At 40.5% G+C, this 27852-nt stretch overlaps 1 protein-coding gene across 11 annotated transcripts in view; it reads left to right on the top strand.

Annotated features, from left to right (window-relative positions):
• The window catches only part of nrxn3a (neurexin 3a), a 735897-nt gene that overhangs the window by 661824 nt on the left and 46221 nt on the right, over nt 1-27852 (top strand). For 9 of the 11 annotated variants that reach the window (XR_007450902.1, XM_049596227.1, XM_049596225.1 and 6 more), the window contains 3 exons: nt 8973-9062; nt 10236-10543; nt 22726-22816. Coding sequence is in view for 9 of the 11 variants with exons in the window: in XM_049596227.1 (XP_049452184.1) it covers nt 8973-9062; nt 10236-10543; nt 22726-22816 (489 nt within the window). In the remaining 2 variants the exon portion in view is untranslated. The remainder of the gene's footprint in view (nt 1-8972; nt 9063-10235; nt 10544-22725; nt 22817-27852) is intronic. The other 2 variants (XR_007450903.1, XM_049596232.1) reach the window with 1 other exon arrangement.

Here is a 27852-nt window from a genome sequence, read left to right on the forward strand (position 1 = left end):
CCAGAAACCTGAAACTTGGCCCAATGATTGGAAATGATGTGCATCAACTTTATTAAAATATGAGCCCAGTCGGCCACATGGTGGCGCTGTAATTAAGGCTTAAAAATGACTTTTTTGGGAGGCCACGCCCCTCACACCATAAGTCTGATTGACTTGAAATTTGACACACAGGTTCAGCTCAATGTGCTCTACAAAAAAGCCTCTGGGGGCCATTAAGCTCCGCTTGACTAGATTTTTTGCTAATTTGCATAATTTGAAAAACAGTAAAATGACATAAACTTTTACAATTTTGACTACATCAACACCAAATTTGGTACACGGCTTTGGGGGATGACAAGACACATTTCTATTACAAATGAGCCAGATTGGTCAAAAAACATGGCCGCCACGGACCAATGAATCTTTGCTGTGGGCGGAGCTTAGAATTGATTGGCCATAACTCCCACACCCTTTGACCTATCATCACCAAACTTGGTGGGTAGGTCCACAATGAGACTTGGAAGCTGCCTACCAAAGCATTTTGAGCTCAGCCTATAGGGGGCGCTATAAATGCCACACATCTGTATCTCAAAGACCATTGGATGGAATTTCACCAAATTTGGTATGCATGCTCTAGGGGTGGCTATTAACTAAAATCTTGAGTGCCATGTTGATAGGTGAAAGTGGGCGTGGCCTATTCGTCATTAACCGTCACAATTTGCGTTTTATTAATTTATGACCAGCTGGAAGGACCTAAGGACATTAAACGTGGTTCATGGACTATAAATGACATCCAAATACTGCTCAAAAAATTTGGTCCCAATCGGCCTTATGGGGGCGCTATAACATAGAGTGTAAAGCTTGAAAGGCTCTGCCCGCCGCACCACAAGTGCTATTGACTTGAAATTTTACACACACATCCTCCTGATAGTCCTCTACAAAAAAGCCTCTTGCACCATGAATGCCGCCCTTACAGAATTTTTGCTAATTTTAATAATGTTAAAAACAATAAAATGAATAAGCTTTTGAAATATTTGTGCTATCAACACCAAACTTGGTATGAGGCATCGGGGGACCGAGACACTCATTTCTATTATAAATGAGCAAGATCGGACGAAAAACACGGCTGCCGTCAAGCAAAGTGTCCTTGGAAAGGGCGGGGCTTAGCGAATATCGGCTGTAAAATGTTAACCGTTTTTCCGATCGTCACAAAACTGGGTAAATATCATCAGAAGGGGACCAAGAACACACCCAAAAAAAGATTTTGAGATTGGCACATAGGGGGCGCCACCGCCATTCCCAGATATTCCCGTTTTTTTTCCCAAACCGTTTTCCCATTGAAAATGAATTACGGAAACTTCAAAAATCACAAAATTTCAAACGGTAACTACCGATTCATACTTTCAGCTAGAAACTCCATTCAAACTGGAAAATATTCAGCAATTCCTTGACTTTTTACATATGATTCAACTTTTCAATCCCATTCAAACTTTCCAAAATATTCAGCGTTTTCTGAGACTTGGTTATAATGGAAGTCAATGAGAAAATCCTTCAAACTCACTCATCTTCACCCACACTTCACGAACTCATACATTCACGTAGAAACTCCATTCCAACTCTGAAATGTTGACATTGCCATCGACTTTCAGTGACTGATTGATATTTTCCATGTCTCTTTTAGTCTTTCTACACCAGCTGTTTAAAAATCATGAAATTTTCAGCCCTTCTCAATATTTATAATGGGTGTGTATTGCGTGGAATGTTGAGAGTTAGAGTGGGTGATGTCATCGCTAGAGTGCGCAGCACCTCTGAAATCATCAAGAAATTTTCTCTTTAACTCGCTGGTGTGGCCACATCGTTCACTCTACATACACAAATTGTACACCAAATTGTAGGAAAAGCCGTTCCAGTCGCAGAGGTGCGACCGCTGAAGAAAATGGATTTAGGGTTTTGGCTGCAGGTGGTCTAAAAGGACAACAAGTCCAACCAACTGCCCCATTCACTCCCATGTTAAGTGAGAGCCCAAATTTCTGGAAGAAAGCAGACCATTCCACTTATGTCCATCATGGCTCTGGCCTCATTTTTCACACCACAGAAATGAAATTTACACCTTTGTGATCCGCATCCTGTCCTCTCGCTCACGGTGTGCTTTTTGTAGCTGTAGCACTTACGGTTTTTCATTAAACAGTTGGAGTTTGAGAGGAACTTTTGGCTCAGTTTCTGCCTTTTCTTGGTGTATTTAAACTTGACTGTGCCATTGCCAACTGGTGATTGGCTGAATCAACTCCAGCCGTTCGGCCAATCGTCTGTGTGTCACAGCACAGTCAAATTTGAATAATTCAGCAACCTGACTTCTTTGCAGTTAAAGCCTCATCATACAGAGGTAATTACATATGTGTCAGTCTGCCTGTCTGGGTCTGTCTGTCTCTATCTTTCTGTGTCCATCTTGGACATTTTAGACTGCAGTCTTTTTTAGCTGTTAAGTTAAGCTGTTTTTTCTATCTGTAAGCGGACATACACACAGACAGACAAACAGACTCACACATACACAAACGCGCGACAGCACGTGAACATACACACATTCAGGCATGCACACACACACAGACACACAGTGATACATTTACTGCTATTAATAATTAGCATATTGGTATTGGTATGGGCAGCGAACATCAGGCACACTCAAAATTTCATGTGAAATTTTCTAGTTCATTCATTCACTCATTCATTCATTCCTGAAAATGAAAATTTCATTCATGAAAATTTCAAATGCTCTGCAGAGATCAGATGAAGGCCACAGGATTTGTTTGAAGTCAATTTCCCAATTGCGTAACTTATATCATCAGGCCTTTTGACCACATTATCATGAGATACATCGCCAACAGTAAAAACATCACTTTTAACACAGTTAAAAAGCTCCATGTAATGTCTTCTCCATAATTCCATAATATTTACACTGCCACTTACCCCCTCCATACTGGAGGACAAAGGTATTTTACTATGATTCATAATCTTGAGTTCATTCCAAAAATCATTAACATCATTTTGTTGCATCTTCCTAGCCAATGCATTTGCTCTCAGATGGAGTCTCTATGTGAAAGTATACCACAAATGTTATTAGCGTGTAGGCTAGCTAAAAACCCGATTTCAAGAAATGTGTGACTTGGAAAGAGTATGTATTGCTTGGAGCTTTCAGGGACAGAGTGGGGAACGTCTTGCACTACGGCAGATGAGGGCAACGGTGGGTGGTGAGGGTCACAATGGCTGGTTTGGGGCGGAACAGGTTAGAACCCGCAGATTGCCGCTCGCGGCTATATTAATTATAATATTATTACTTTCATCAATGTTGTTGTAAGCTATTAACATTATCGTCTGTCCTGCATCTCTCTCTGTCTCTGTCTCCCCTTCGGTGTCATTGTGTCATACGGACTACCGTTAATGTATTATGTTGATCTCTTCTGTTTGTCATCTATTGCACGTCTGTCATCCTGGAAGAGGGATCCCTTCTCAGTTGCTCTTTCTGAGGTTTCCGGTTTTTCCCCTATTAAAGGGAGTTTTTCCTTATCTACTGCGAGGGTCCTAAGGACAGAGGGATGTTGTATGCTCTAAAGCCCTGTGAGGCAAACTGTGATTTGTGATATTGGGCTTTATACATAAAATTGATTGATTGATTGATTGATGTCGTCACTAGTTTAGTTTTCAGAAGCCATCAAAGTTCTACTCCCAAGTCATGGGTTCATTGCCAAAAATGCCCTTGCGTTCTATTGACATTGCTTGTTTTGTTGACATTTCAACGCTTAGGGATAGGCTAATTCACACTATCTACATGAGCTGGAGGCCGACAGCAAGAGTCCGAGGTCCCGAACAATGCTGCTTGCAGCATGAAATTTTAATATTATTTTTACTTATTTCATTATTGTTATTATTGGTTTTACTCTTTAGTAGTATTGTCATGTCTGAGGATGACTCATTTTAGTAACTATCTACAGTAAAAAAGAAAAAAAACAAGCATAGAAACAAACAAAACTCATTTTATACACTGGGCCTTCAAAGTGCTCTCTGAAACTAGACCTGGCATGGCTTGTGCCCAAAAAATGAAAAATCAAAACTTTGTCATGGAGCTAAACCAAATACATCATTGGAAAGGTCTCAACCTGGACAGTAACATATGTCAGTATGAAGATTCTGCATGGCCCCTGCTTTCAGCCACTGACCTTTGAACCTTGACCTCAGTGCATGTTTGAGGACTTATAACTCAGCAACTAAAGGGGTACAGACATGGGACCAACTGTTATAGAGAGCTCTTGACCTCAACTACCGTGTGAGTGTAGTCAACAACTGGGGGTGCTGTCAGATATGGGTAAAATATGGATAAAATTAATTTTCACCCATCTAGAAATTAAATATTTAAAATCTGATTACACGAGTGTGTTTACCATCCCCTTAAAGTACACAGTGTACTCTCAATTCAGTATTTACAACTTCCAAATCTAGGAAAAACACATATTTTTTTAAAAACTATATATCAGCAACATAGTTGTAGTTCTTCTGATTTGCAAAGTAGGGTTCTAAATAGGGTTGTAAAAAGATATATCTAGTAAAGTTGAACTAGTTATTACACTGCACCTAGATTAACTATGGTAAGAAAAAGTAAAGATGTCAGCTAATTTTCGATATTTTAGCTAATACGCTAGAAATGGCATTTTAGAGACGGTGCATTTTTTGCGGCTTGTAAAATATAGTTGTAAAATAGGGTCGTAAAAAAAAAAGATAGAGTTACGGAATATATCTAATATCTAGTAAAGCCGAACTAGTAATGACACTGCACCTAGATGAAATATGTTAACAGTAAGGATGATGGATAATTTCAGATATTTTAGCAAGTTCCCTGGAAACTGCGTTTTTGGGACTCCGGTTGTAGAGTTGTCAAATAGTGTCGTACATTATTATTATTATTATTGGTGGGACATTATAACAGAGGGATAGCCTATATTTTCAGTTTTAATATCAAGAACACTTTTGTGTTTTTGTGTGTATATAGGACGTTATTGAATCAGGGAATTTGTGTGTCCACCATGAAAAAGGATCCTAATTGACTTTACATTGGCATTATTTCTGTGGTACCAGCATGTAATTTCAACCCATTACGTGCTGCCACCACGGAATGCGGTGTTAAGAGGTCGTGGTCACTTCATGTATTTCTGTGAGATCAGATTGCACATTCATATGGTCACACAAGTCCTTATTCACCATTACGCAAACACCTCCTCCCTTTGTCTCAGCAGTTTTATGCTCTGTCAGATCACTAGAAAGACTTACCTGGCTGAATGATGCTGTCCGTCCGTGCCTATGTCTTACCTGTCAATCGAGTTCTCAACTGACAACTGCTAAATAACTTATCATGTTTAACATTAGCTATGCATGTCTGCCAGTGGTTAACACTACCCACTAAGGTTATCTTTGCTGTTGTTTTTCTGAAGCCAGCTGCTAACACTACCTAGCTAGTTGCCAAGTATAGTAATAAGAGATACATTAACTAGAGATACAGCAATTATTTACCTGATAAAAAACTCATTATAGGCAGGTGCAGCATCAGATACTATTTTTAAAGTATTGGAGATGGTCCCATTTGTTTCTTTGGCTTGAAAAATATGTGATTAACTTATAAACTCAGAACCCATTTGATTAAAAATGGTGACCATCCATGACCTGTTTTTAGCTGGATGCGACATGATTAAAGTCCAAGATGGCCGCTACAGAGACTTTGAAAAAAATGGAAACATTGGTTTTGGGGTCTTTCCAAAATTGCATAGTTTATACACTCCCCAAAGATTTTGAATGAAGGTTGAAATCAGGACATAGTAAACCTGATTAAACCCACCATTAAGCTTAATAATAAGTAAGCTAGTCTCCCTCCAACTCTCTGGTAGATTCAGGCTCACCAACTGCCAATTGCAAACGGAGACAGACGCCAAATTACTTTCCCACTTTTACGTCTTATAAACCAGAACGCATTCTGAAATAATGTTTATATCTCCCACACTATGACTCATTAATTTCAACAAGTCTGACATGCAGTTTGGTGCTGCAGGAACATGCTGTATGCAAAGAGGGTGGAGGAGGAGCATGGAGCTGCAGTCACCCCACACGTTTGTTCTCTGGGATTCCTAAAGAATATTTAAAGCTTTTTTAGAAGATAATTTCAATAATTTGGGCATGACTATTTGAATAAGAAAGAGGAGTAAAAGATAAAGAGGAGAAGAAAATGAGAAAAGAGCAGAGAGCACTTAGCCTGGAGGATACATTAGTTGGTTTATTATTTCATTTATTCATAGAACAGCAATTTAAATTTTTTTGTAAAGATTTGTTGATTTTGAATGTCAATTTAAGTGTGCACAATGTGGCGTTTTTTTGGTTGTTGGCTATTAGAAATGTAGAACTTGAATGCATATATTTAGCAGCTGCACGGTGCATACAGTATAGATACTGAGACGCATCATATGTAAGTTAAGCAGACATTTCCCCTGCTCATTACTGTGCACATATGTACTGTATGTACTTAGGCCTCAAGTGCCTCTCTGGTGCCAGCAGACATATAAGCCCCTTTTACACTGCCAGATTTTCCACGAATGTTCGGCCGTTTTGCCGGCAAGCTGTGAGCATTTAGACACACAAAGCCGGATTGGCAAGTTTATCTGAGGTGCCCAATTTTCTCCCTCGTAGGGTAGTCATATTGGCGGAACCGTTTTAGTTCAAACAGATCGAGGCGGCCTTCCGCAACGGGAGGGGCTGTTGAAGACTTGTGGCAGGAGCTGTTGATGACGCCACACGTGCGAGCCACTGGCGGTGGATAAACAGGAAACAGCTGATAGCAGGAATTAGCGAGCAGCTAGGAGCAAGAAGGAAACACAAACCTGATAGACATTGTAAAGATGAGCAACTGGGGAGACAAAGAATTGCGCGCCCCCCTTGCCCTCAGAAAAGAAGAGGCCATTAACCGTCAGATGACGGGGACGGTGAAGAACGGGCCAACTTACGAGAGAATCTAAAGTGAGATTGTGCGCACACACACTAACATAACCTAACCTATTGTGTTCATTTCAGCCATAGTGGAGCCAGGTTCAACTTTTTTGTTGGAACCTATGTTCATAATGGCTACTGGCACCTGCTGTGCCAAGTGGTCTGACTGAACTGAATGACGTGGCTTAAAGACCTCTCAGGTTGCTGATGTCGTATATGACATCAGCATCATTGTTCACACTTTGCTATTCTTAGAATATCTCTGGCTGCTGCTTTGTCACCATTGTAGCTTTCCAATGAGGGCTCCGGTGTGATAGTAGCCTTTTCAGTGGGATTGTGATTAGTGTTTTTTTGTATTTGGAGACTAATATATCAGAAAATGAACGTCCTCTGTGATTACTTCCACTTTTCCATGCTGAAAGGAGCTGTTATTGACATTAGCCATTAGCTGAAGCTGAATGAGAGCTGGAGTTATCCCATGATGCATTGTGTTGAGTCTGTCGAGAGATCAGAGGCTGTGTTGCTGTGTGCGTAACACCGCACAATTCAGGGAGGTCAGCAGAGCATGACTGTTAGGGACGTTTTATAGTCCACTCACGCAACGCGAGCAAGTGACGCAAGCAAAGCAAGCGAGGCGAGCAACGCACTTCCTTTCTTAGTCAACACATTGAACGCAAGCGACATGGGCGACACTTGAAATGCAATACATCGCTCGCGTAATAGGGGGTAGCAGACTCACCTGTACATTCCAGCTAGCTAGTACTGCTGTAGGTAGCTAGTACTGCTATTCTTTTAGAGTGCAGGGCACTAGAGCTGTCATATAAATGGGGGTGCGCCTGTACAAGTTTGCAAAGTTTTTCCTCCTCGCCAGCCATATTTCATACCTGCTTCCTCTGTGAATAACAAAAAGTGGTTAATTTCAAGTACGTTGTTTACATTATCACCCCCTCTGGCAATGCATGGTATTACACGTGTCGCTGCGTCGTGTATCAAAAAAATTGGACAACACATTTTGAGACGAAAGCATCATGGCAGCCAGTGCGTCTCGATGCGTCCCAATGCGTTCACGTCTGCGTGCCTTTGCATCAACTATGAAACTGCCCTTAGTACAGCACAGAACACAATATTGTTTTCACACACACACACACACACACACACACAGATAGATAGAGAGAGAGAGAGATGTGGCTTCTTCTTGTATTACATTGTATGACATGCTGGATGTAGTACACAGAGATGTATGCATGCAAATACTGTACAAAAGGAATAGCAGAACTAACTTTCAAGAAAGAAAAATATATTTGAAAGAAATGTAAATAGTTTTTGATCTGTGTTGTCTACAATGTTTATTTCTTTTTCCCTTGACCTTCACGGTTGAGAAAAATACATTTCTAAAGCCCAAAGTCTTGTAAACCTTAGTTCAGTGTGTAATTTGAATAAATATCTGTGATATTAATTTCTGTTTTTGTTTTTCTTTTGTATGTATTATCATATAACTATTTCTACATTAATTTGACATCAATGCAGCATACATATTCTGATAGCTCAGTCTGTCCCAAAAAGGTGATTATAACATGATTGTGAATATAGTGCCGAAGTTTTACATGCATTATTAAAAAGGAGACTAGAAGGACCAAAAAATAGGGAAAAAAGGCTTAGATCTCTTTAAGTTATGACATGATGTAAAACTATTTGTTGTGATGTTTCGAATGGTGAAATGTTTACATTTTGTCTGCTTTATGTATTTAATAATTACAGGGTTACATGTATATTTTGTATCTTGTTTTGTTGATGGATACAGACATTAAGATAGCGATATTAGTTCTGCTGTAACTAAAAAAAGTTTAATAAATATTCAATCTTCAGCTAAATCATTTAAACACATTGTAAATGTTAATGGGAAACTGATATTTGTTCCAGCTGACATGATGCTGATTATCAATAAATGTCTATAAATGTTTTCTTAAACTTTAAAGGGAACAGTGACATTGAACGCTATCAAATGGCCAATAAGAAAATTCCTTTCAAATACGCCAGACCAGTAGAAGAATGGCTACAAGAGAAAGGTAATTTCAAACAAACATGTTTTTATGCTTACGTATGTTCACTATTCTGATGACGTGAAAAACTCATCTGGAGTATGAGAAGATTAAATGTGTGTTCATTTCTCTATGTAAGCTTTAAATTAATTGTTTGATTAAGTTTGAAATGAAACATCTGATTTCAGTTCTTGTCTGTGATACTCACTTCAGCCCTGAGGACAGCACATTAATGCAGGTCATAAGATATTCATGCAAATTTTCTTTTGAAGTTGTCAGACCAAAATGATGCTTTTCATTTTTATGAACAGAAATGTGTGGGCTAAAAATTATACAATACATACATACCTACAAATACATACAAATACATACCTACCTGAGGAACTAAATAATTGTTAATAAATGAACCAATAAATAGTAAAATAATTTAATATATAATAAAAATAAATTAATTATAGTTATGAGATGAGAAGAAATCTCTTGTTATGAAATGTTTACATAAATATTCATGCAGCCACTGGCATGGCTGTAGACTCTGATCCTTTTGTTTTAATCATGCATGTGCAACGACCAGCGCAAAGACTCCTTAAAGTTGTTGGTGCTGTTGGTTCAGCAGTGCAAAGTGCAAAAAGGCTTGGTGTGGTGATTAATAAGTATGCTCTCAGCCAGTTACATCACTGGTCTTAAAGCTATGACACAGCTGAGCCAGTTATCAGGAGATGCCCTCAGGAAATCATATTATGGTCTGGATAGAGCATGACTCCTGATGCAGCTGATGTGTGTTTTTTTCTGTTGTTGTTGTTTTGTTTGTTTGTTTGTTTGTTTGTTTTAGTACAATACTGTGTGTAATGGCACTGCACTCCAGTGTGTCATTTTTCAAACTGGAAGCTGCTGATTGATCAAAAGTCCTGTCCTGTCCTGCTGCCTTCAGATGGCTGCAGGGATTTAAGCAGCAAATTTAAGCTCTGCTGTTGCCTGTGCACCGTAGCCTGGGCATCACACAACCACACAAATGAATAAGAAAATTTTAAAGGTCAGGAGATTACCAAACTGTTGAAGAACCGCTTGCGCTGGTCGTTCCACTGCCACAAAAATAAGGCCTTTATTCTTGCTGTAAATGTATTGTGCAGCTGAAACGTGATATTGAAAGGTGCTTTTCTCTGTTAAAAATATCTCTTACATTTGGATGTCCCTCTCCAGGACGGCAGCTAACAATTTTCAACACTCAAGCAACAGTCGCAATTGGTGGTATTGATCGCAGCCGGCCTTTTCAGGGTCAACTGTCTGGCCTTTATTACAATGGTCTTAAGGTGTTGAGCATGGCTGCTGAGGCCAACCTCAACATCAAGATTAATGGAAGTGTGAGGTTGGTAGGCGATGTGCCCAGTGTGGCAGGCTCAGCCAGGACCACAGCAATGTCACCAGAGATGTCTGCTACCTTCATTGAGACTACAACCATGATGTCCACCACTACTACACGGAAACACAGATCCTCCTCAACTGTACAGGTATGGACAGAATTCCATTATTACTATACATAAAATGAAATACTAATGTGTGTAGGACCAACACATTTTCACAACCCAGGTTAACTGATACTGATGCTTGTTCACGGGAACTGCATGTCAACCTATGATGCTCTGGCATACCTTGAGGGACAGTCTTGGATGCCCAGGGATGGCATGTCAACTCAGGCTTGTTACATGCCATGGGTCTTTTCAAAATAATCTTCCGTTTTCACAGGATAAATACAATTTCCTCCAGTTAAACTCTCTTTTTAAAATATACTTAGAACACAGGAAAAAAAAAACAAAAAACTTTTGGGTTTACTTCCTTAACTTTATTAAACAAAAGTATGTGTTTAGTCAACAACAACATGTGGTTAGGTTTAGGGAAAAAAATCAATCAATCAATCAATTTTATTTATAAAGCCCAATATCACAAATCACAATTTGCCTCACAGGGCTTTACAGCATACGACATCCCTCTGTCCTTAAGACCCTCATAGCGGATAAGGAAAAACTCCCCAAAAAAACCCCTTTAACGGGGGAAAAAAAACGGTAGAAACCTCAGGAAGAGCAACTGAGGAGGGATCCCTCTTCCAGGACGGACAGACGTGCAATAGATGTCGTACAGAACAGATCAACATGATAAATTAACAGTAATCCATATGACACAGAGAGAGAGAGAGAGAGAGAGAGAGAGAGAGAGAGAGAGCGAGAGAGAGATATGCAGGTAATGACAGTATCTTACAACAACATTAATGGAAGTAATAATATTATAGTTATAGTTCTGGTTACTGCGGTACAATATGTTGAAAGTATGTATTAATACCTGGCAGTATACATGTGTGACAATAATCATATGTGTATAATAACAGAAGAAGTATGACTAATGACTAATGATGGCAGCAGCAGCAGGAGGCATCTGGCGGGACCACGGCAGCAGCACAACCACACACGTCACGCTGTCCAGGCACCGCTGTGATATGAGTTAATCTGAGAGACAGTGGAGCACAAAGGCTCCGGAGAAGAAGCCGAGTTAGTGACATCCAGAATGGCCGGGTTAGCTAGATGCAGTAATAGGATACGAGAGAGAGAGAGAGAGAAGGAGAGAAGGGGCCCGGTGTATTATAGAGGGGTCCTCCGGCAGACTAGGCCTAAGTCAGCCTAACTAAGGGCTGGTACAGGACAAGCCTGAGCCAGCCCTAACTATAAGCTTTATCAAAGAGGAAAGTCTTAAGTCTAGTCTTAAATGTGGAAATGTGAAATTAAGGTGGATCCAGCTGATGGAATCTCCTTTGTAATGGTACTAATTGAAGTGAACATGGAGATTTGGGCTGGGCCCCCAGACACACAGTGGCAAAGAGAGTGATATTCCCAAAATCTTAAAGTTTGGTTATATAATTAAATTTGTTTCTATTATTTGGATTCGGTTGTCTCTTGAGTGATAGCACAGCTGTACTGGGGTCACTAACTACTAATGGAAATTGAACTGCTGCTGATTCACATTGAAAGCTTTCCACTGGCAAACCAATTAGAGACTGTAGAAAAGGCCTGCATTTATAAAATTGATATTTCTAAATATTTTTAACTCAAGGTCCAATTACTTGCTTTCAACTGTGGTCTTTCAGCTGAACCTGAAGTTGTGTTTATGTGAGTTGCTAATGAGTATAAAGACACAGGCCTGTAGTTTCTCAGACCGGGTGAGGCGGAGGCGCAGCGCACCTGCGCTTCACTAACTGGGTGTGGCCAGGTGGATTTTGCAAGTTTGACACACTGTGCGTGCTGGCGCAGCTACTCCTCTTTCCCACCTCCGTCCCTCCTAACTGCGCAAGTCGGAAAGAGAAAGGAGAGAAGGCGTGGAGTGGGTTTTACACACATCACACCAATCAAATGAGCCCCTCTTCTCGCCCTTAAATGTGCCGTGGCAGAAGAGAGCAGCAGCGTCAGACGGCCAAACTTCTCCCAGGGGGAAACTGATGTTTTGGTCCAGGAGGTCCAAGCTTGCAGTGTCCGAATATATGGAACTGCGAGCAGACCTCCACGGGATGATGATGCAAAGGTAGCCTGGGAGGAGGTCACCACAATCTTAAATCAATGTTGTGTTTCTCTGGTGCGCACGCTTTCTCTCTTTCTCTCTCGCAGTCTCACTCTGTTTCTTTTCTTTTGACTTAGATGACAGATGCTGAACATATACTCCCTATCTGATGCTGTGGCTGTTTGTGGTTGGCTGAGAGGGATGTGAACTCATTAGTTTGCAGCTGTGTTAATCAAATCAGGTTGGGTTTCCATTACGCGTGCCAAATGGTGCCAGTCCCCTTTGATCTGACATCAGATGTGACGGGACAGTCGATATAGAGATACATTTATGTGCTGATTGCAGATAGTTGCACTGTCCGCCAGTCAGCCAAACTTCCACTTACACTGGCTGTCAGTAGACCTGGTTTCAGCTGGCGAGCTTTTAGCACACCTTCGGCGAAGCCTTTTGGCATGAAACTGTCACTGCGCCAAGCTGGATCTATTGACACCTCCCCCTGCTGTGCCGCCACACCCATCTCAGCGCACCTCGGTCTGCCAAACTACCAAACTGAGCATGCCTCGGGTTGTGCTGCTCGAAACTAGCTCTGCGCGGGGTTCGCCACCCTGTCCCACCCTGCGCTGCGCCGGGAAACTAGAGCCCACAGTGTTCAGGAAATGCACTCACACAAACCAATATCTCAGTTGGAACTCTAACCGCCACTAATAATAATAATAATAATAATAATAATAATAATACATTATACCTATATAGTGCTTTTCATGGCACTGAAAGACACTTTACAAATTCAGGGACACAAAGAAAAAAAAAGAAGAAAGAAACAGACAAGCAAGAGAACTAATAACAGAAAAGACCAATGGTGAGGACATTCAAAGCAGAGGTGAATCAGAGCCAAGGGGCACTCCATGCCAAGGGGTACAAGGAGTGGATTGTAAGACTCCCAGTTAAAGACCAAGAATGGACACTGCTAAATTAGGGTGGAGAGAAAGTCCTCAAGCCATTCCACACTTGACATCGCCATGATGTCACCTATGACAGCCATGAACCCTGGACATGACACTGACTGAACAGGTCTAACATCAGAAGGTATTCTAGGTAAAAAAAAAAAAAAAAAAGAGTATCATATTAATATTGATAGAAATAGGTCAGAGAGAGTACAGTCCAATGTCTATCCCCATTTCCCAAAGATTCCAAATAAATTTGACATGTGACCCGGGAAATTTAATTTAAGTTTCTATTTTTTTCCTTAAACCCAAGAGCAACTGAGGAGGGATCCCTCTTCCAGGACAGACAGACGTGAAATAGAATTATCATTCAAAGGTTGCATACTAACTTCTGTTGGAAAAAACAAGCCTCACCATTTAAAGAGCAACTTAACACCATGTTTAAATGTTAACATGCAAAAAACAAAAATGTTCTCTCTCCCAAAAAATGAAAAAAAGTTCAATTTAATTTTCTTTTACAATTTTATTTATAAAGCGCAATATTACAAATCACAATTTGCGTCAGAGGGCTTTACAGCATATAACATCCCTCTGTCCTTGGACCCTCACAGCAGATAAGGAAAAAACTCCCCCCAAAAAACTTTAACGGGAGGAGAAAAAAAAAGGAAAAAAAGATTAATAACAAGTTAATAATATTAATTAATAAGAATAACTATTTAAAAAGGCCATTTTGATAAAAAAATATTTTATTGATATCACAATTGATCAATTAAAAATGTTGGATTTAGGAAATGATATCAACCTATATGGACCAAAGTCTTGATTTTGTAAATTTGATATGCTTATTTGACTTGCCAAGTCATATCCATACATGCAAATGGTCTGCAAGAAACCCAGCATACATCATTTCAAGACTGAAATGAGATATTACTTTGTACCATGTTGCACCACATGGATAAATAAATCAGAAAGCCATCGGGACCACAATAACTTGGTACACAAAAAATAAAGTTGGCTGGAAAAAGAAATGATTGATTGAACACCAGAGACATAAGTTCTTAGCAGACGTCAGAACAAAACCACTTACAGCATCCACTGGGAAGAGGTGGACCATCAGTGGACAAGTGGAGAAAGGTCAAGGAGGACATTCATATCAGACACCAGGGATATGGCGGCGCCTGTGTCTGTAGTGGCTGCATTGGTTCACGATTAAAACACCGATAATGAATTGTTAGTGTCCTGAGTTGCGCGGAGAGACTGAGTTACAAGTTTAAGTTTAAGTTTAAGTTTATCTACTTTATTAATCCCCCTGAGGGGAAATTCAATGTTTTCACTCTTGCTTGTCTATTACACACAGGTCCGAAAGACACACACATGCACAAACATACATGCACAAAGTGGAGAGATGTCAGAGTGAGGGGGCTGCCCTTGGTGAGGCACCTCAAGCAGTTGGGGGGTTCGGTGCCTTGCTCAAGGGCACCTCAGCAGTGCCCAGGAGGTGAACTGGCACCTCTCCAGCCACCAGTCCACGCTCCATATTTTGGTCCGGACAGGGACTCGAACCCTCCGGTTCCCAACCCAAGTCCCTATGGACTGAGCTACTGCCGTCAAAGTATGCTGTTACTGCATCCAGTCAGTGAAACACAAACTCTTGACCCAAACACCGTGGATTTACTAAAAGACCTCGGCTTGCTACATTCAGTGGGAGAGGCCTGCACGGCACCAACACCTACCACCAGCGCTACCTGCTTTCGGAGGAAGCAGAGGCGGTGTATGCGTAAGCAGAAGCAGGGCACCCGCTGCGAGGCTTGCGCCAAGCTAAAAGCTAACCCATGCTGAACACCGCTACCATCGATACTGCTGGCGAATGTCCGCTCACTGGAAAATAAACTGGACTACCTCAGGTTCAGACCTAACAACAAAACGGGAGGTGAGAGACTGCTGTGCCCTGATTTTCACTGAGACCTGACTGAATGACTCGGTCACAGAGGATGCCATTAGCACGTCGGGGCTAACTACTTTCCGTGCAGACAGGAGAGAGGCTCTCAGTGGCAAAACCTGTAGCGGGGGGTTTTTCATTTACTATTCACACTGTTCCCTGGACATTGAGCATCTGACAGTTAAATGTCGTCCCTTTTATCTTGCAAGGGAGTTCTCTGTCATATTCATAACTGCTGTTTACATACCTCCGGATGCAGACACAAAAGTGGCCCTAAACATACTCCACAGCTCCATAAATGATCAGCAAACCACTCACCCTGAGGGAGTATTCATTGTTCAATCAATCAATCAATCAATTAATCAATTGTATTTACAAAGCCCAATATCACAAATCACAATTTGCCTCACAGGGCTTTACAGCATACGACATCCCTCTGTCCTTAGGATCCTCACAGCAGATAAGGAAAAAATCCCCCCAAAAAACCCTTGATTGATTGATTGATTGATTGATTGATTGATTGATTGATTGATTGATTTGTGTTACTGTCTTTCTGCAGCAGCTCAGCATGGCCATGCTGTCAGGGGAAACACAAACTTACTTTGGAGAATATCCACTTGATTTAATCAACTCACACTGCTGAAACCTTATAAGAGATAAAATAAACTAAAATGTATGTAATGTATCACTTTCATTGAAAGCATGAGAATCTTTCAATGACCAATCAACAGGATGATTATAGCAAGCCAAACCTGTTTCAGATATGGGCACTTGATTGTTGTTTTAAGAAACCAATTCAATCAATTTTATTTAAAAGCCCAATATCACAAATCACAATTTGCTTCACAGGGCTTTACAGCATACGACATCCCTCTGTCCTTTGGACCCTCACAGCGGATAAGGAAAAACTCCCCCCCAAAAAACCCTTCAACGGGGGGGAAAAAAAAAAACGGTAGAAACCTCAGGAAGAGCAACTGAGGAGGGATCCCTCTTCCAGGACAGACAGACGTGCAATAGATGTCGTACAGAACAGATCAGCATAATAAATTAACAGTAATCCGTATGACACAGTGAGATAGAAAGAGAGACAGAGAGAGATGCAGGACAGACAGTAATGGTAATAGCTTACAACAACATTAATGAAAGTAATAATATTATAATTATGATTCTGGCTATTGTGGTACAATGTGTTGAAAGTATATATTAATATCTGATAGTATACATATGTGGCAATAATCATATGTGTATAATAACAGTAGAAGTATGACTAATGATAACAGCAGCAGCAGAAGGCATCTGGCAGGACCACGGCAGCAACACAACCACACACATCACACTATCCAGGCACCGCTGCGATATAAGTTAACCTGTGAGACAGTGGAACACAAGGGCTCCGGAGAAGAAGCCGAATTAATGACATGCAGTATGGCCGAGTTAGCAAGATGCAGTAACAGGACATGAGAGAGAGAGAGAGAGAGAGAAGGAGAGAAGGTGCCCGATGTATTATAGGAGGCAGACTAGGCCTAAGTCAGCCTAACTAGGGGCTGGTACAAGGCAAGCCTGAGCCGGCCCTAACTACAAGCTTTATCACACAGGAAAGTCTTAAGTCTAGTCCTAAATGTGGAGACGGTGTCTGCCTCCTGGGCCGCAACAGGAAGATGATTCCACAGGAGAGGAGCCTGATAGCTGAAGGCTCTGGCTCCTCATCTACTTTTGGAGACTTTAGGAACCACGAGTAACCCTGCATTCTCAGAGCGCAGTGTTTTGGTGGGATAATATGACACTATGAGCTCTCTAAGATATGATGGAGCCTGACCATTTAGAGCTTTATAAGTTAACAGTAGGAATTTAAATTCAGTTCTGGATTTTACAGGGAGCCAGTGCAGAGAAGCTAAAACAGGAGAAACACGATCTTGTTTCTTAGTTCCTGTTAGTGCATGTGCCGCTGCATTCTGAATTAGCTGTATGTCATCAGATAAAGAGTCTCTGACTTGTTTGGGGCCAAGAACAATAACTTCAGTCTGAAGTCTTTGTCTGAATTTAACATCAGGAAATTGGTGCTCATCCAGGTTTTTATGTCTTTAAGGCAGTTATAAAGTTTAGTTAAATGATTAGTTTCTTCTGGCTTCATCGATAAATACAATTGTGTATCATCTGCATAACAATGGAAATTTACAGAGTGATTTCTAATGATGTTACCTAAAGGAAGCATATATAGAGTAAATATGATTGGTTCGAGCACAGAACCTTGCGGAACTCCAAAACAAACTTTAGTATGTAAGGATGATTCATCATGAACGTGAACAAACTGAAAACGATCAGATAAATAAGATTTAAACCAGCTTAGTGCAGAATCTTATAGGCCAATTAAATGTTCCAGTCTCTGTAGCAGAATTTGATGGTCAATTGTGTCAAACGCCACACTAAGATCTAATAAAACAAGTACAGAGACGAGTCCTTTGTCTGAAGCAATCAGAAGGTCATTTGTAATTTTAACTAGTGTTGTTGCTAGGATGCACTCTAAATCCTGACTGAAATTCCTCAAATAAATTATTATCGTGGAGAAAATCACACAGCTGGTCTGTGACTACTTTCTCAAGGATCTTTGAAAGAAAGGAAAGATTAGATATTTGTCTATAGTTGGCTAACACCTCTGGATCCAGGGTGGGCTTTTTTAGGAGAGGTTTAATTGCAGCTACCTTAAAAGACTGTGGTACATAGCCTGTTAATAAGAATATATTGATCATATCTAATATATGAGTGTTAACTAAATGTAAGACTTCCTTAAGTAGCCTAGTTGGGATAGGGTCTAAGAGACATGTTGATGATGTAGATGAAGAAATCATTGTGGTCAGTTGAGGAGAAATCGGGGAGAAGCAATCTAAATATATATTAGGTCTTACAGCTCATAAAATCATTACTGCTAAGGGCTTAAGGAATACAAGGTTCAATAAAGCTGTGACTCTCAGTCAGCCTGGCTACAGTGCTGAAAAGAAACCTGGGGTCTTATTTTCTTTTTTAAAGCTGAGTAATAGTTTGCTCAGGCCCCTCTTATACGTTTTGAGACTGTCTGCCCAGACTAAACGAGATTCTTCCAGTTTGGTTAATCGCCAGTTCCTTTCAAATTTTTGTGATATTTGTTTTAACTTACGGGTTTGCGACTTATGCCAAGAAGCGAACTTTCTGTTGCTTTGTTAACTTCTTTTTAAGACGAGCTACACAGTTGAGTGTTGTTCGCAGCGAGCCTACGGCGCTATCCACAAGATGATCAATTCGTTAGAGTTTAAAGTCAGTACAGGAAACCTCTGTTACTGAAGGACATGGTATTACATTTAACAATGAAGGAATCATTTCCTTAAATTTTGCGATAGCAGTATCTGATAAACATCTAGAATAGTAACTGCTGCTGAGTGGTGTTTAATCAAGTAAAAAGAAATCAAAAGTAATCAAATAATGATCCGATAGTGAGGACTGTTAGGTTATCAATTTCAATTCCATAGGTCAGAACTAGATCGAGGGTATGGTTAAAACATTGAGTGGGTTCATGTACACCCTGACTGAAGCCAATGGAGTCCAATAATGAGATAAACGCAATAGCCAGAGAGTCATTATCAACGTCAACATGAATGTTAAAATTGCCTACAATAATAACTTTGTCTGATTTAAGAACTAAACTGGATAAAAACTCTGAGAATTCAGATACAAATTCAGAATACGGGCCAGCAGCGAGGTTTTCCAGGTCGGATGTAAAAGACTAAGAACAAGGCTTTCAAATGAATTATAGTCTATATAGAAAGTTCTCCCTCACTTTTACCAACGTGAACTTTGCGACAAGGGGAGCCAACTTACTGGATCATGCTTATACCAACATTAAAGGAGCGTTCAAGGCAGTACGTTGTCCCCACCTTGGCTCATCTGACCACATCGCTGTGATGCTTACACCAGCATATAGACCATTACTGATCAGAACAAAGCCCCCTTTGAAACAGGCGAGGGTCTGGCCAGAGGGAGCCATGTCAGCACTACAGGACTGTTTTGACTGTACTGACTGCTCTGTCTTCAGAGAGGCTGCCACCAAAGATAAGATCACAGATGTCGGTGAGTATGCTGAGGTTGTCTCAGGCTACAATCAAAATGTAAGGAGGATGTCAGCGTCACAAAAACCATCACAGCCTGGGCAAATCAGAAACCATGGATGACCACTGAGGTTCGAGCCCAGCTGAAAGCAAAAAATTCAGCTATTAAATCTGGCAACACAACTGCCCTTAGGTCTGAGAGAGCCAATCTGAATAAGGCCATCAGAATGGCAAAAAGAGCCCATGGACAAAAGATCCAGAGTCACTTTCAAGACCATAGAGACTCTAAGAGACTGTGGCAGGGATTCCAATCTGTTACAGATTACAGGACTGCCCTCTGGGACTGTGATGATAGCACTGACTTCCTAAACCACCTAAATAATTATTTTGGCCGGTTTGAAGCACTTAACAATACACCAGCAGCGAAAGCCACAATGATGACAAGGTGCTACATCTGGACCCAGCTGATGTCCTGTCTTGAGGAAGATCAACCCATGGAAAAGCTGCAGGTCCTGACATGATATCAGGGTGTGTGCTCAAGTGGTGCACAGATCAGTCATGTCCTAACAGACATATTTAACATCTCCCTGAGTCAAGCCACCGTACCATCACGCTTCAAATGCTCAGCCATCATCCTAGTTCCAAAAAAACTCACTGTTACTAGTCTAAATGACTAACGACCGGTAGCACTCACTCCCATAATAATCAAGTGTTTTGAAAGACTAGTCAAGGATCACATCACATCTGTCCTTCCCCCTCACATGACCCACTTCAATTTGCCTTCCGCCCAAATCGTTCCACTGTGGATGCTGTATCCACTGCACTTCATCTGTGCCTGGAACATCTGGAGAAAAAGAACACACATGTATGGATGCTATCTCAAGGCAACTGAATTAGATGCAACTGGACTTAGTTTTGTCTTAGAAGGCGTTTCACCTCTTATCGAAGAGGCTTCATCAGTTCATGTTTGTCTTACTAGGCTGGAACTAGTCTGACAAACTGGTGTGGAAAAACCCAGGTATTTAACCTCTGAGGAGGTCTTCACAAGGCCAATGATGTCATTGATTGGTTAGTGCTCCAGTGGTGTGTCAACTACGGTTGTGGAACTCCTACTGCAACGGTAGTCGTTGGAGTTGTTGGAGTCGTTAGAGTTGTTAGAGTCACATGAGGCCATTTGTGAACGACCACTGTTTTTAGAGGTTAAGCTGTTAAATCTCCTGGGCAAGGATGAAAGGACAGCATAATAGGTGGGGGATAGGTGGTGTCACAGACCTCCTCTATTGAGAGATGGTTTTTCCAATTTCACATAGATGGCTTCTTTTAGACCTCTTTCAAACCATCTGTCTTCCCTGTCCAAAATGTGCACATTGCTGTCTTCAGAGGAGTGTACTTTCTCCTTGGAGTGTAAATAGACAGCTGAGTCGTGCCCTGATGAGTTAGCCCTTCTGTGTTGGGCCATGCGTTTGTTTAGTGGTTGTTTTGTTATACCAGTGTACAAGTCTGGGCATTCCTTGCTGCATTGGACAGCGTACACCAGGTTGCTCTTCTTGGTGTGTGGTGTACGGTCTGGATAAATGAGAATATCCACAGGCATGTACGGATTTTGTTTGTTGACTTTAGCTCAGCATTCAATACCATAATCCCTCAGCATCTGGTGAACAAACTGGACCCACTTGGGCTAAACACTCCACTGTGCAACTGGATCTTGGACTTTTTCTCAGACAGGCCTCAGCTCCACCATCTCACTGAGCACCAAATCTCCGCAGGGATGTTTCCTGAGTCCCTTACTATTCACCCTGAAGACTCACGACTGTTGTGGAAAGTGGAGTACGAATCACATCATTCAGTACACAGATGACACAACAGTGGTGGGCCTGATCCAGAACAACCGGGAGAACACTTACAGAGAGGAGGTGAAGCTCTTTGCAAACTGGTGCAGGAACAACAACCTTGTACTGAACGTTGAAAAAACCAAGGAGATGGTGATTGACTTCAGGAGGAAATGGCCCATGCATACCCCAGTCCTCATCAATTGAACTGCTGTGGAGACTGTACAGAACACTAAGTTTCTGGGGGTTCATGGGGCCAATAACCTGTCCTTGTCCCTGCACACCTCTGGTGAAAAAGGCTCACCAGCGTCTACATTTCCTGTGGAGGCTGGAGAGGGCTCATCTCAATCCATCCATTCTCACCACCTTCTACAGGGGCACCATTAAGAGTGTTTTGACCAGTAGCATCTCTCTCTGGCATGAGAACTCTTACATCTCAGACAGAAAGGCCCTGAGGAGAGTGGTGAGGACAGCAGAAAGGACTGTTGGGGTCACACTGCCACCAATAGAGGATCTGGCCCAAAAACGCCTACTGGCTAAAGTGACCAGCATCCTGAGAGACTTCACTCACCCCTGCAACAAACTGTTCTCCCTCTTGCCTTCAGGCAGGAGGTACAGCAGCCTGGGTAGCGGCACTGTCAGGTTCAGTAACAACGTCTACCCGGCTGCTATCAGACTGCTCAACAAAATAACTCACCACTGACTGTGCTTTTGTGTTTTTAGTCTTTTTCTTTCATCCACAGCCAGGCAGCTGCTATGCAAATGTGCAATGTTATTTATTTATGTATGTGCAATATAACAAAATCATCAACAGAATCATATTTGTATGTATATATCTTATCTTATTTATAAAGCTCTCTTTTTATATACTGTTTTTCTTTTTTATTTATCTGTGTTTTTAACGGTACCATGCTTGTAGTTTCGTTCTGTTTTGCATCACTGATGTTTTGCTGAATGACAATTAAAGGATCTTGAATTTTGAATCTTGAATCAGAGACCATCAGTAAACACAGATAGGTTATCTTCTCCACCCATATATGACCACTTGTTGACATGTGATCAATATTTAGGTCAAGTGACAACAACTGGATAGTCTCTACTAAGCAAACTCATAAAAGGACTGAGGCTGTGAGATGCAGATGAAAGCTCTGAAAAAAATCAAACAAGTCAACATTAAGTTTAGAGCTTTTTGTCAAACTTATGTTTCCAGGGTCAAAAATTGACTTTGATGCTTACCTAACTTGTTTTGTTTATTCTCCCTTGTCTTTTTGTGTCTTCTCTGTTGTCTGTCGGTGGCTCTTTGTGTTCTGGGTATCTTTGCTCTGGCTGTCACCTCTGATGACCAACATTCTGCTCATGAAGCATACGGCAGATGACATTGTGTCATCTGCAGAGTGTTCGAGTGATGACGAAGACCTGGAGGAGTGTGAAACGAGCCATGCAGGTGGGCTAGGTTAGTTTGCATTTGCTTGCCTTTTTGTGCCTTCACTCATCTGCACTAGAAGATCAAAGTATCTAAAAGCATCATAACCCCATGGTTAAACAAAGTGTAACTTTATTAAACAATCAATGTAGTAAGAGTAAGCATTGCTGTATTCCACATTACCAAGTCCAAGGAAAGCTGGATTATTAAATGCAAAGTTCAAATTCAAATTGAAAATAGTTTACTAGGTGCATCAGTCATACAGATAGATTCAAATTCATTTAGTTTCATTCAGTAACCCATAAAGTCATTAATATTATGAGCGACACTTGCACATGGGGTCTTCCAAAGTGGTTAACATAGTCACCAATATACATACAAATTTTGTCTGTGGAGAGGAATAATTATTTGGGTTAGTACATACATATACAAAATTTGTATGTTGGTGAACCATGTTCTCTGCACTGATGCTGCAAAATGTTACACATTGTGTTTGAGTCCATTGCTCCTGCCATTTACTGCTGCACTGATTTTTAAACAATACATTTTGACAGCCTTTGTTTTTAAATTTGTCCTCAGCAGGTGTTCAGTGTTGTCTAGACTGCAGTGATGTTTTTTCATTTGTTTTTTCCATATTGGCTCATGGTGGTTCATGTAATAGAGAACAGATATCATTGAATTTCTGTGTACAAGTTTTTCTTTCTTTTTTTTGGGTCATACTTGCTTTTAGGTGTACTTGTTATTCTGTCTTTTTTGTATCTCAACATTTTAATTCTTAAATGCTTAATGCTTGTGATAACTTAGAAAATAAGCTTGAAAGAATTTGGGAATTTCCATATTATTGCAACATTATTTTTTGTAGGATACAGAAAACAGCAGTGTTGTCACTTCCATACTAAATAGTCAAACTGCCACACATCTGTCTGTGGTGCATGACAGTTGGATACTTTTCTGAAACATGTTTTGTTTCTGCAGTGCATTTTGAAACAATACAACAACCTTTCAGATACTATCCTTATTTGAATGCTCTCATAACCAATTTAGGACATGATATCCACCAAGACAGCAGACAGGATACATTTCAAGTACCGCTGCTGGGTGTAATTGCATGTCAGCTCCAGTATATTGTTCTTGTTAGAATAAAGACAAGCTGTCCAGGCCCTGAAAAAACTTCTCTGCTACAGTAAATCACACACACTCCACTCCTCTGTTTAACATTATATAACACACTGGTGAATATTATGCAAATTCCAATTAAAACAGAAAACAATTTCGATTGAGTAACTTGCATATATACATTGTCAGAATTTTTTTTTTCCTATTAAGGTCGTATTCACCAACCAATCAGACTTTAAGTTTAGAATATTTGCAGCTAAAATGACAGCAAGCTATTCTGTAGATCAAACGATGGCTGAATTCAGTTTGGGTGAGTTGCATTTCACAAGAAAATACATATTTTTGCTTTATTTCAAGCATAAACATTGGACTTTAAAAAATGTGTAGTCTAATGGTGTGTTCACAGTGGACATGAAGAGAGACTACATACAGAGCCAATGTAAGGACATAAATAAATGCCAATTTGCAAGACAAATGATATGGACATGCAAATTTTGTGCTATTCACAAGAGTTGAAAATTTTCAACTTGCAGACAATGTAGACAATACAAAAAAAATCGGAGTCATGGTTCATGCAAGTACAGATCATGGAGCCTCTGTGTTTACCATGTTCACATCACTTCATTCAAGTTATTGGTTGTACTTTATAGACATTAAGCTCTATAACAATCACTTCCAGGGAGACAACTGGCAGTTGATTTCAGTTGCGGAGAAATGTAAAATCATCAAACTTGTTGAATTCTGTTGTCATTTTCAGCCGTAATCGTGACGTGTGGGTTTTCTACACAGAAGTTCATGTAAATAAACATTTTGATTCAGTCTATTATAAACCACGTTAGCTGTTTGCTGTCTTTCCCAGTTAGCACAACCATTGGCACAGCTGTCAGGGGTGAATTTCTGCCACTTGCGAACTCCAAAAAACATTTCAGTGACCATATTCGCACGAGTAATGTACATTATGCCTCAAGGTAAAATTCAGTATTATGATTGGTGAGGATTTTAGTGTTGTTCTGCTGACTACCAGTAGGTCCTTCCTTTTGAAGGTCATTCCCAAATTTTTTCAAGCAGCAATTGAAAGATTACAATTTAAATGGGTTTAAAGCTGTAAGGTGTAGCCTGAAATTCATGGGAATTTGTGAAGAAAGACAAAGACAGGGCCCCAGTCATCCAATCATGTGTTTACACAGAAATTCACACCATTCTAACCTTAACATCACTTTGACGTTGACAGCAGCATCCTGTTATTTGAAATTTTCTTTGTTGAATTATTTTGGAAGTCAATGCTATTTCCTGCTTTGTTTTGTCTTTTCTAAATTTTGTTATGGAGACATCATTCTCGTCTATTCGCCAACCATCCAGAAATACATTGTTGTATTTTGGCCTCGTGTGGCATGACGTTTTGGTGGGTGATAATTGTTTTCATATATATTCTGGTGCTGCTATGTGGCTTTCAATAAAAACATGCCTATTTCGGTTGTCAAAGCAAATAAAAGGCAAAAAAAAAAATCTTTTCTTACCATCACCTTTTGCGTCTTGAAAAGGAAAAGTTAAATCAAAAGGCAGTTGTATTTGAAAACCGTTGTACCCTCCCAATTCTTCAGGGAGTCTTCCAGTCCCTTGTCTTCCCCTCCCAACTATAATAATGCTATTCTGCATTTGAATCTATTTTAATGTAGATGGCATAAAAAGATTTTTGTTGCCACAGATTCTAACATTTTCCACATTATTTAATTTTTTTTCTCCTAAGCAATCATTGGTACATCACACTTCAAATCATTCTCTTCAGGGTGACCTTTGATCATTTATTTGCATGATTTTTGATTGACCCTAGATTCCATGCCCCCATATATAGACTAACTTGGTTGCTTTGTCTGAATTCGTTTTTAAGTTGGAAACCATTTTTGCGGTTGCAGCACCACTGAATGTTGCCTTTCTTACCCCAAACCATCTTTATTTCATCACTGAGGCTGTTGTCTGTCTGGTTTGTCTGGAGAAGTTATCACGTGATTCTGTTCTCTGTTTTAAATGTGTTCTCCCTCCCTATGGATTAATTTCATAAGATGGCAACTAAGAAGAGTTTTTGATAGCTAACCCTGTAAAATGATAAATATCTGGCTATATATATTTCTTTCTTGGCGACCATCGATATTCTGACTCATACAATATAGTATTGGCACATTAAACACCCTGGGAGCAATGATAAACAGTTCAGTCTTCCCACCAATGTCCTGGTTAAGCTCATATATGAACTCTGGAAAAGATGTTAGGTCTCCACCACCATAGTCTCTGAAACTTTTCTACCTTCTCTGCCAAGACCTTTTCCTACTCTTAACCTGCATCTACCAGCTCCATAAATTTTACAACAATGTCTCATTAAACAATACTGTTTTATTGCAGTGCCAAAATAAAGGTGGGCTCATTGTCTAGCCAAGCTTTGTTAGACCTAGCTCTCCAAGTTCGTCAGTAAACCTAGTGAGGTAGGTCACCAGTCTTCAGTAAACCAGCTCATTCTGAAAAGCACATCCACAATTTCTAAAGATCTTTGACCACACTGAAAAGCCCAAAAGGGTAGGGGTGGGAATCACCAGAGGCCACACGAAATGATGATTTTTAGTGGAGCAAAAATGTATCGAGTGAACTGAAAAAGTAATCAGAAAATATACATATATATATTATTCTCATAGACTATCAAAAGTTTAATTAGGGCCCGAGGGCCTGAGCGACAACTGCAAGTCATCCGCGTAGTCCCACTACTGAAATTGCGCTGTTTATTATTATTGTTATTAGGGGCCGAGCGACGACTGCAAGTTGTCCGCGTAGGACCCTATTGAAATCGGACTATTTATTATAATTAGGGTCCGAGCGACGACTGCAAGTCGTCCGTAGGACCCTATTGAAATCGCGCTGTTTATTAGGGCCCGAGCGACGATGAAGTCGTCTGCGTAGGACCCTATTATAAAAAAAGCCTCTAGGAGGCATGCTCTAAACAGGAAATCAGCCATTTAGAATTTACTGTGCAATTTTGGTGCATTTTTGGCCATTTCCAGGGGTCCTAAATGAACAAACTTCAGATTTCATCCGATCAACTTCAAACCTTGGTCTGTCCCACCCCAGTAACTTCAAGATTAAAAGTTATTAGAAGCTTGAGTTTTCGTCAATCAGTATGACATGTGGCGTCAAAGTTAGGGGTCTCGCCACTAAACAGGAAGTGGTTTATAACTCCGGCTAACATTGACATTGTACATCTCCTACAGAATTGACCAGATCCACCTCAAACTTGATAAAAAAAAAAAAAAAAAAAAGCCATACAACCCAACAGGAAGTTGGCCATTTTGAATTCCTTGGTCACTTTTTGACATGGTTTATGTGAGCCTGACTACGCTGTGACCAAAAGTTCAAAACACGATCTTCCCAATGCTGAATGGCGTGCCCGCTGCGGAGTGTTGAATTTTGAGGTCTCGCCATAAAAACGAAATTGCTATAACTTTGGCGCAAATTGTCCGATATCCACCAAACTTCACGATTCATATTCGTCCTGCCCTGAACACATTTACGTAACAATATTTCCTGATACTCTTAGCGCCACCTAGTGTCGAAAGGGAGTGCTTCTTATCAGACACTTATCTTTGGATTAACCTTAAATTTCGCCATCAAACAGGAAATTGCTATAACTTTGGCGTAAATGGTCCGATCTCCATCAAGCTTCAGATGATTCATATTAGTCCTGCCCTGAAAATATTTATATGACCATATTTCCTGATACTCATAGTGCCACCTAGTAGTGACAGGAAACAGGTCTCATCAAACACTTTTGATTTATCTGAAAGTTAAATGCTGTGGTTTATATTTGATGTATAAAAACATGATGTATAATTAGTGCGCTCTCCAACTCCCTCTAGTGGAAAGAGGAAGTGATACAAAATGCGAAATATGTCATTCAAGCACTGTAT

Source organism: Epinephelus fuscoguttatus, linkage group LG14 (genome assembly GCF_011397635.1).
Source record: "Epinephelus fuscoguttatus linkage group LG14, E.fuscoguttatus.final_Chr_v1".
In the NCBI taxonomy this organism is placed as follows: domain Eukaryota; kingdom Metazoa; phylum Chordata; class Actinopteri; order Perciformes; family Serranidae; genus Epinephelus; species Epinephelus fuscoguttatus.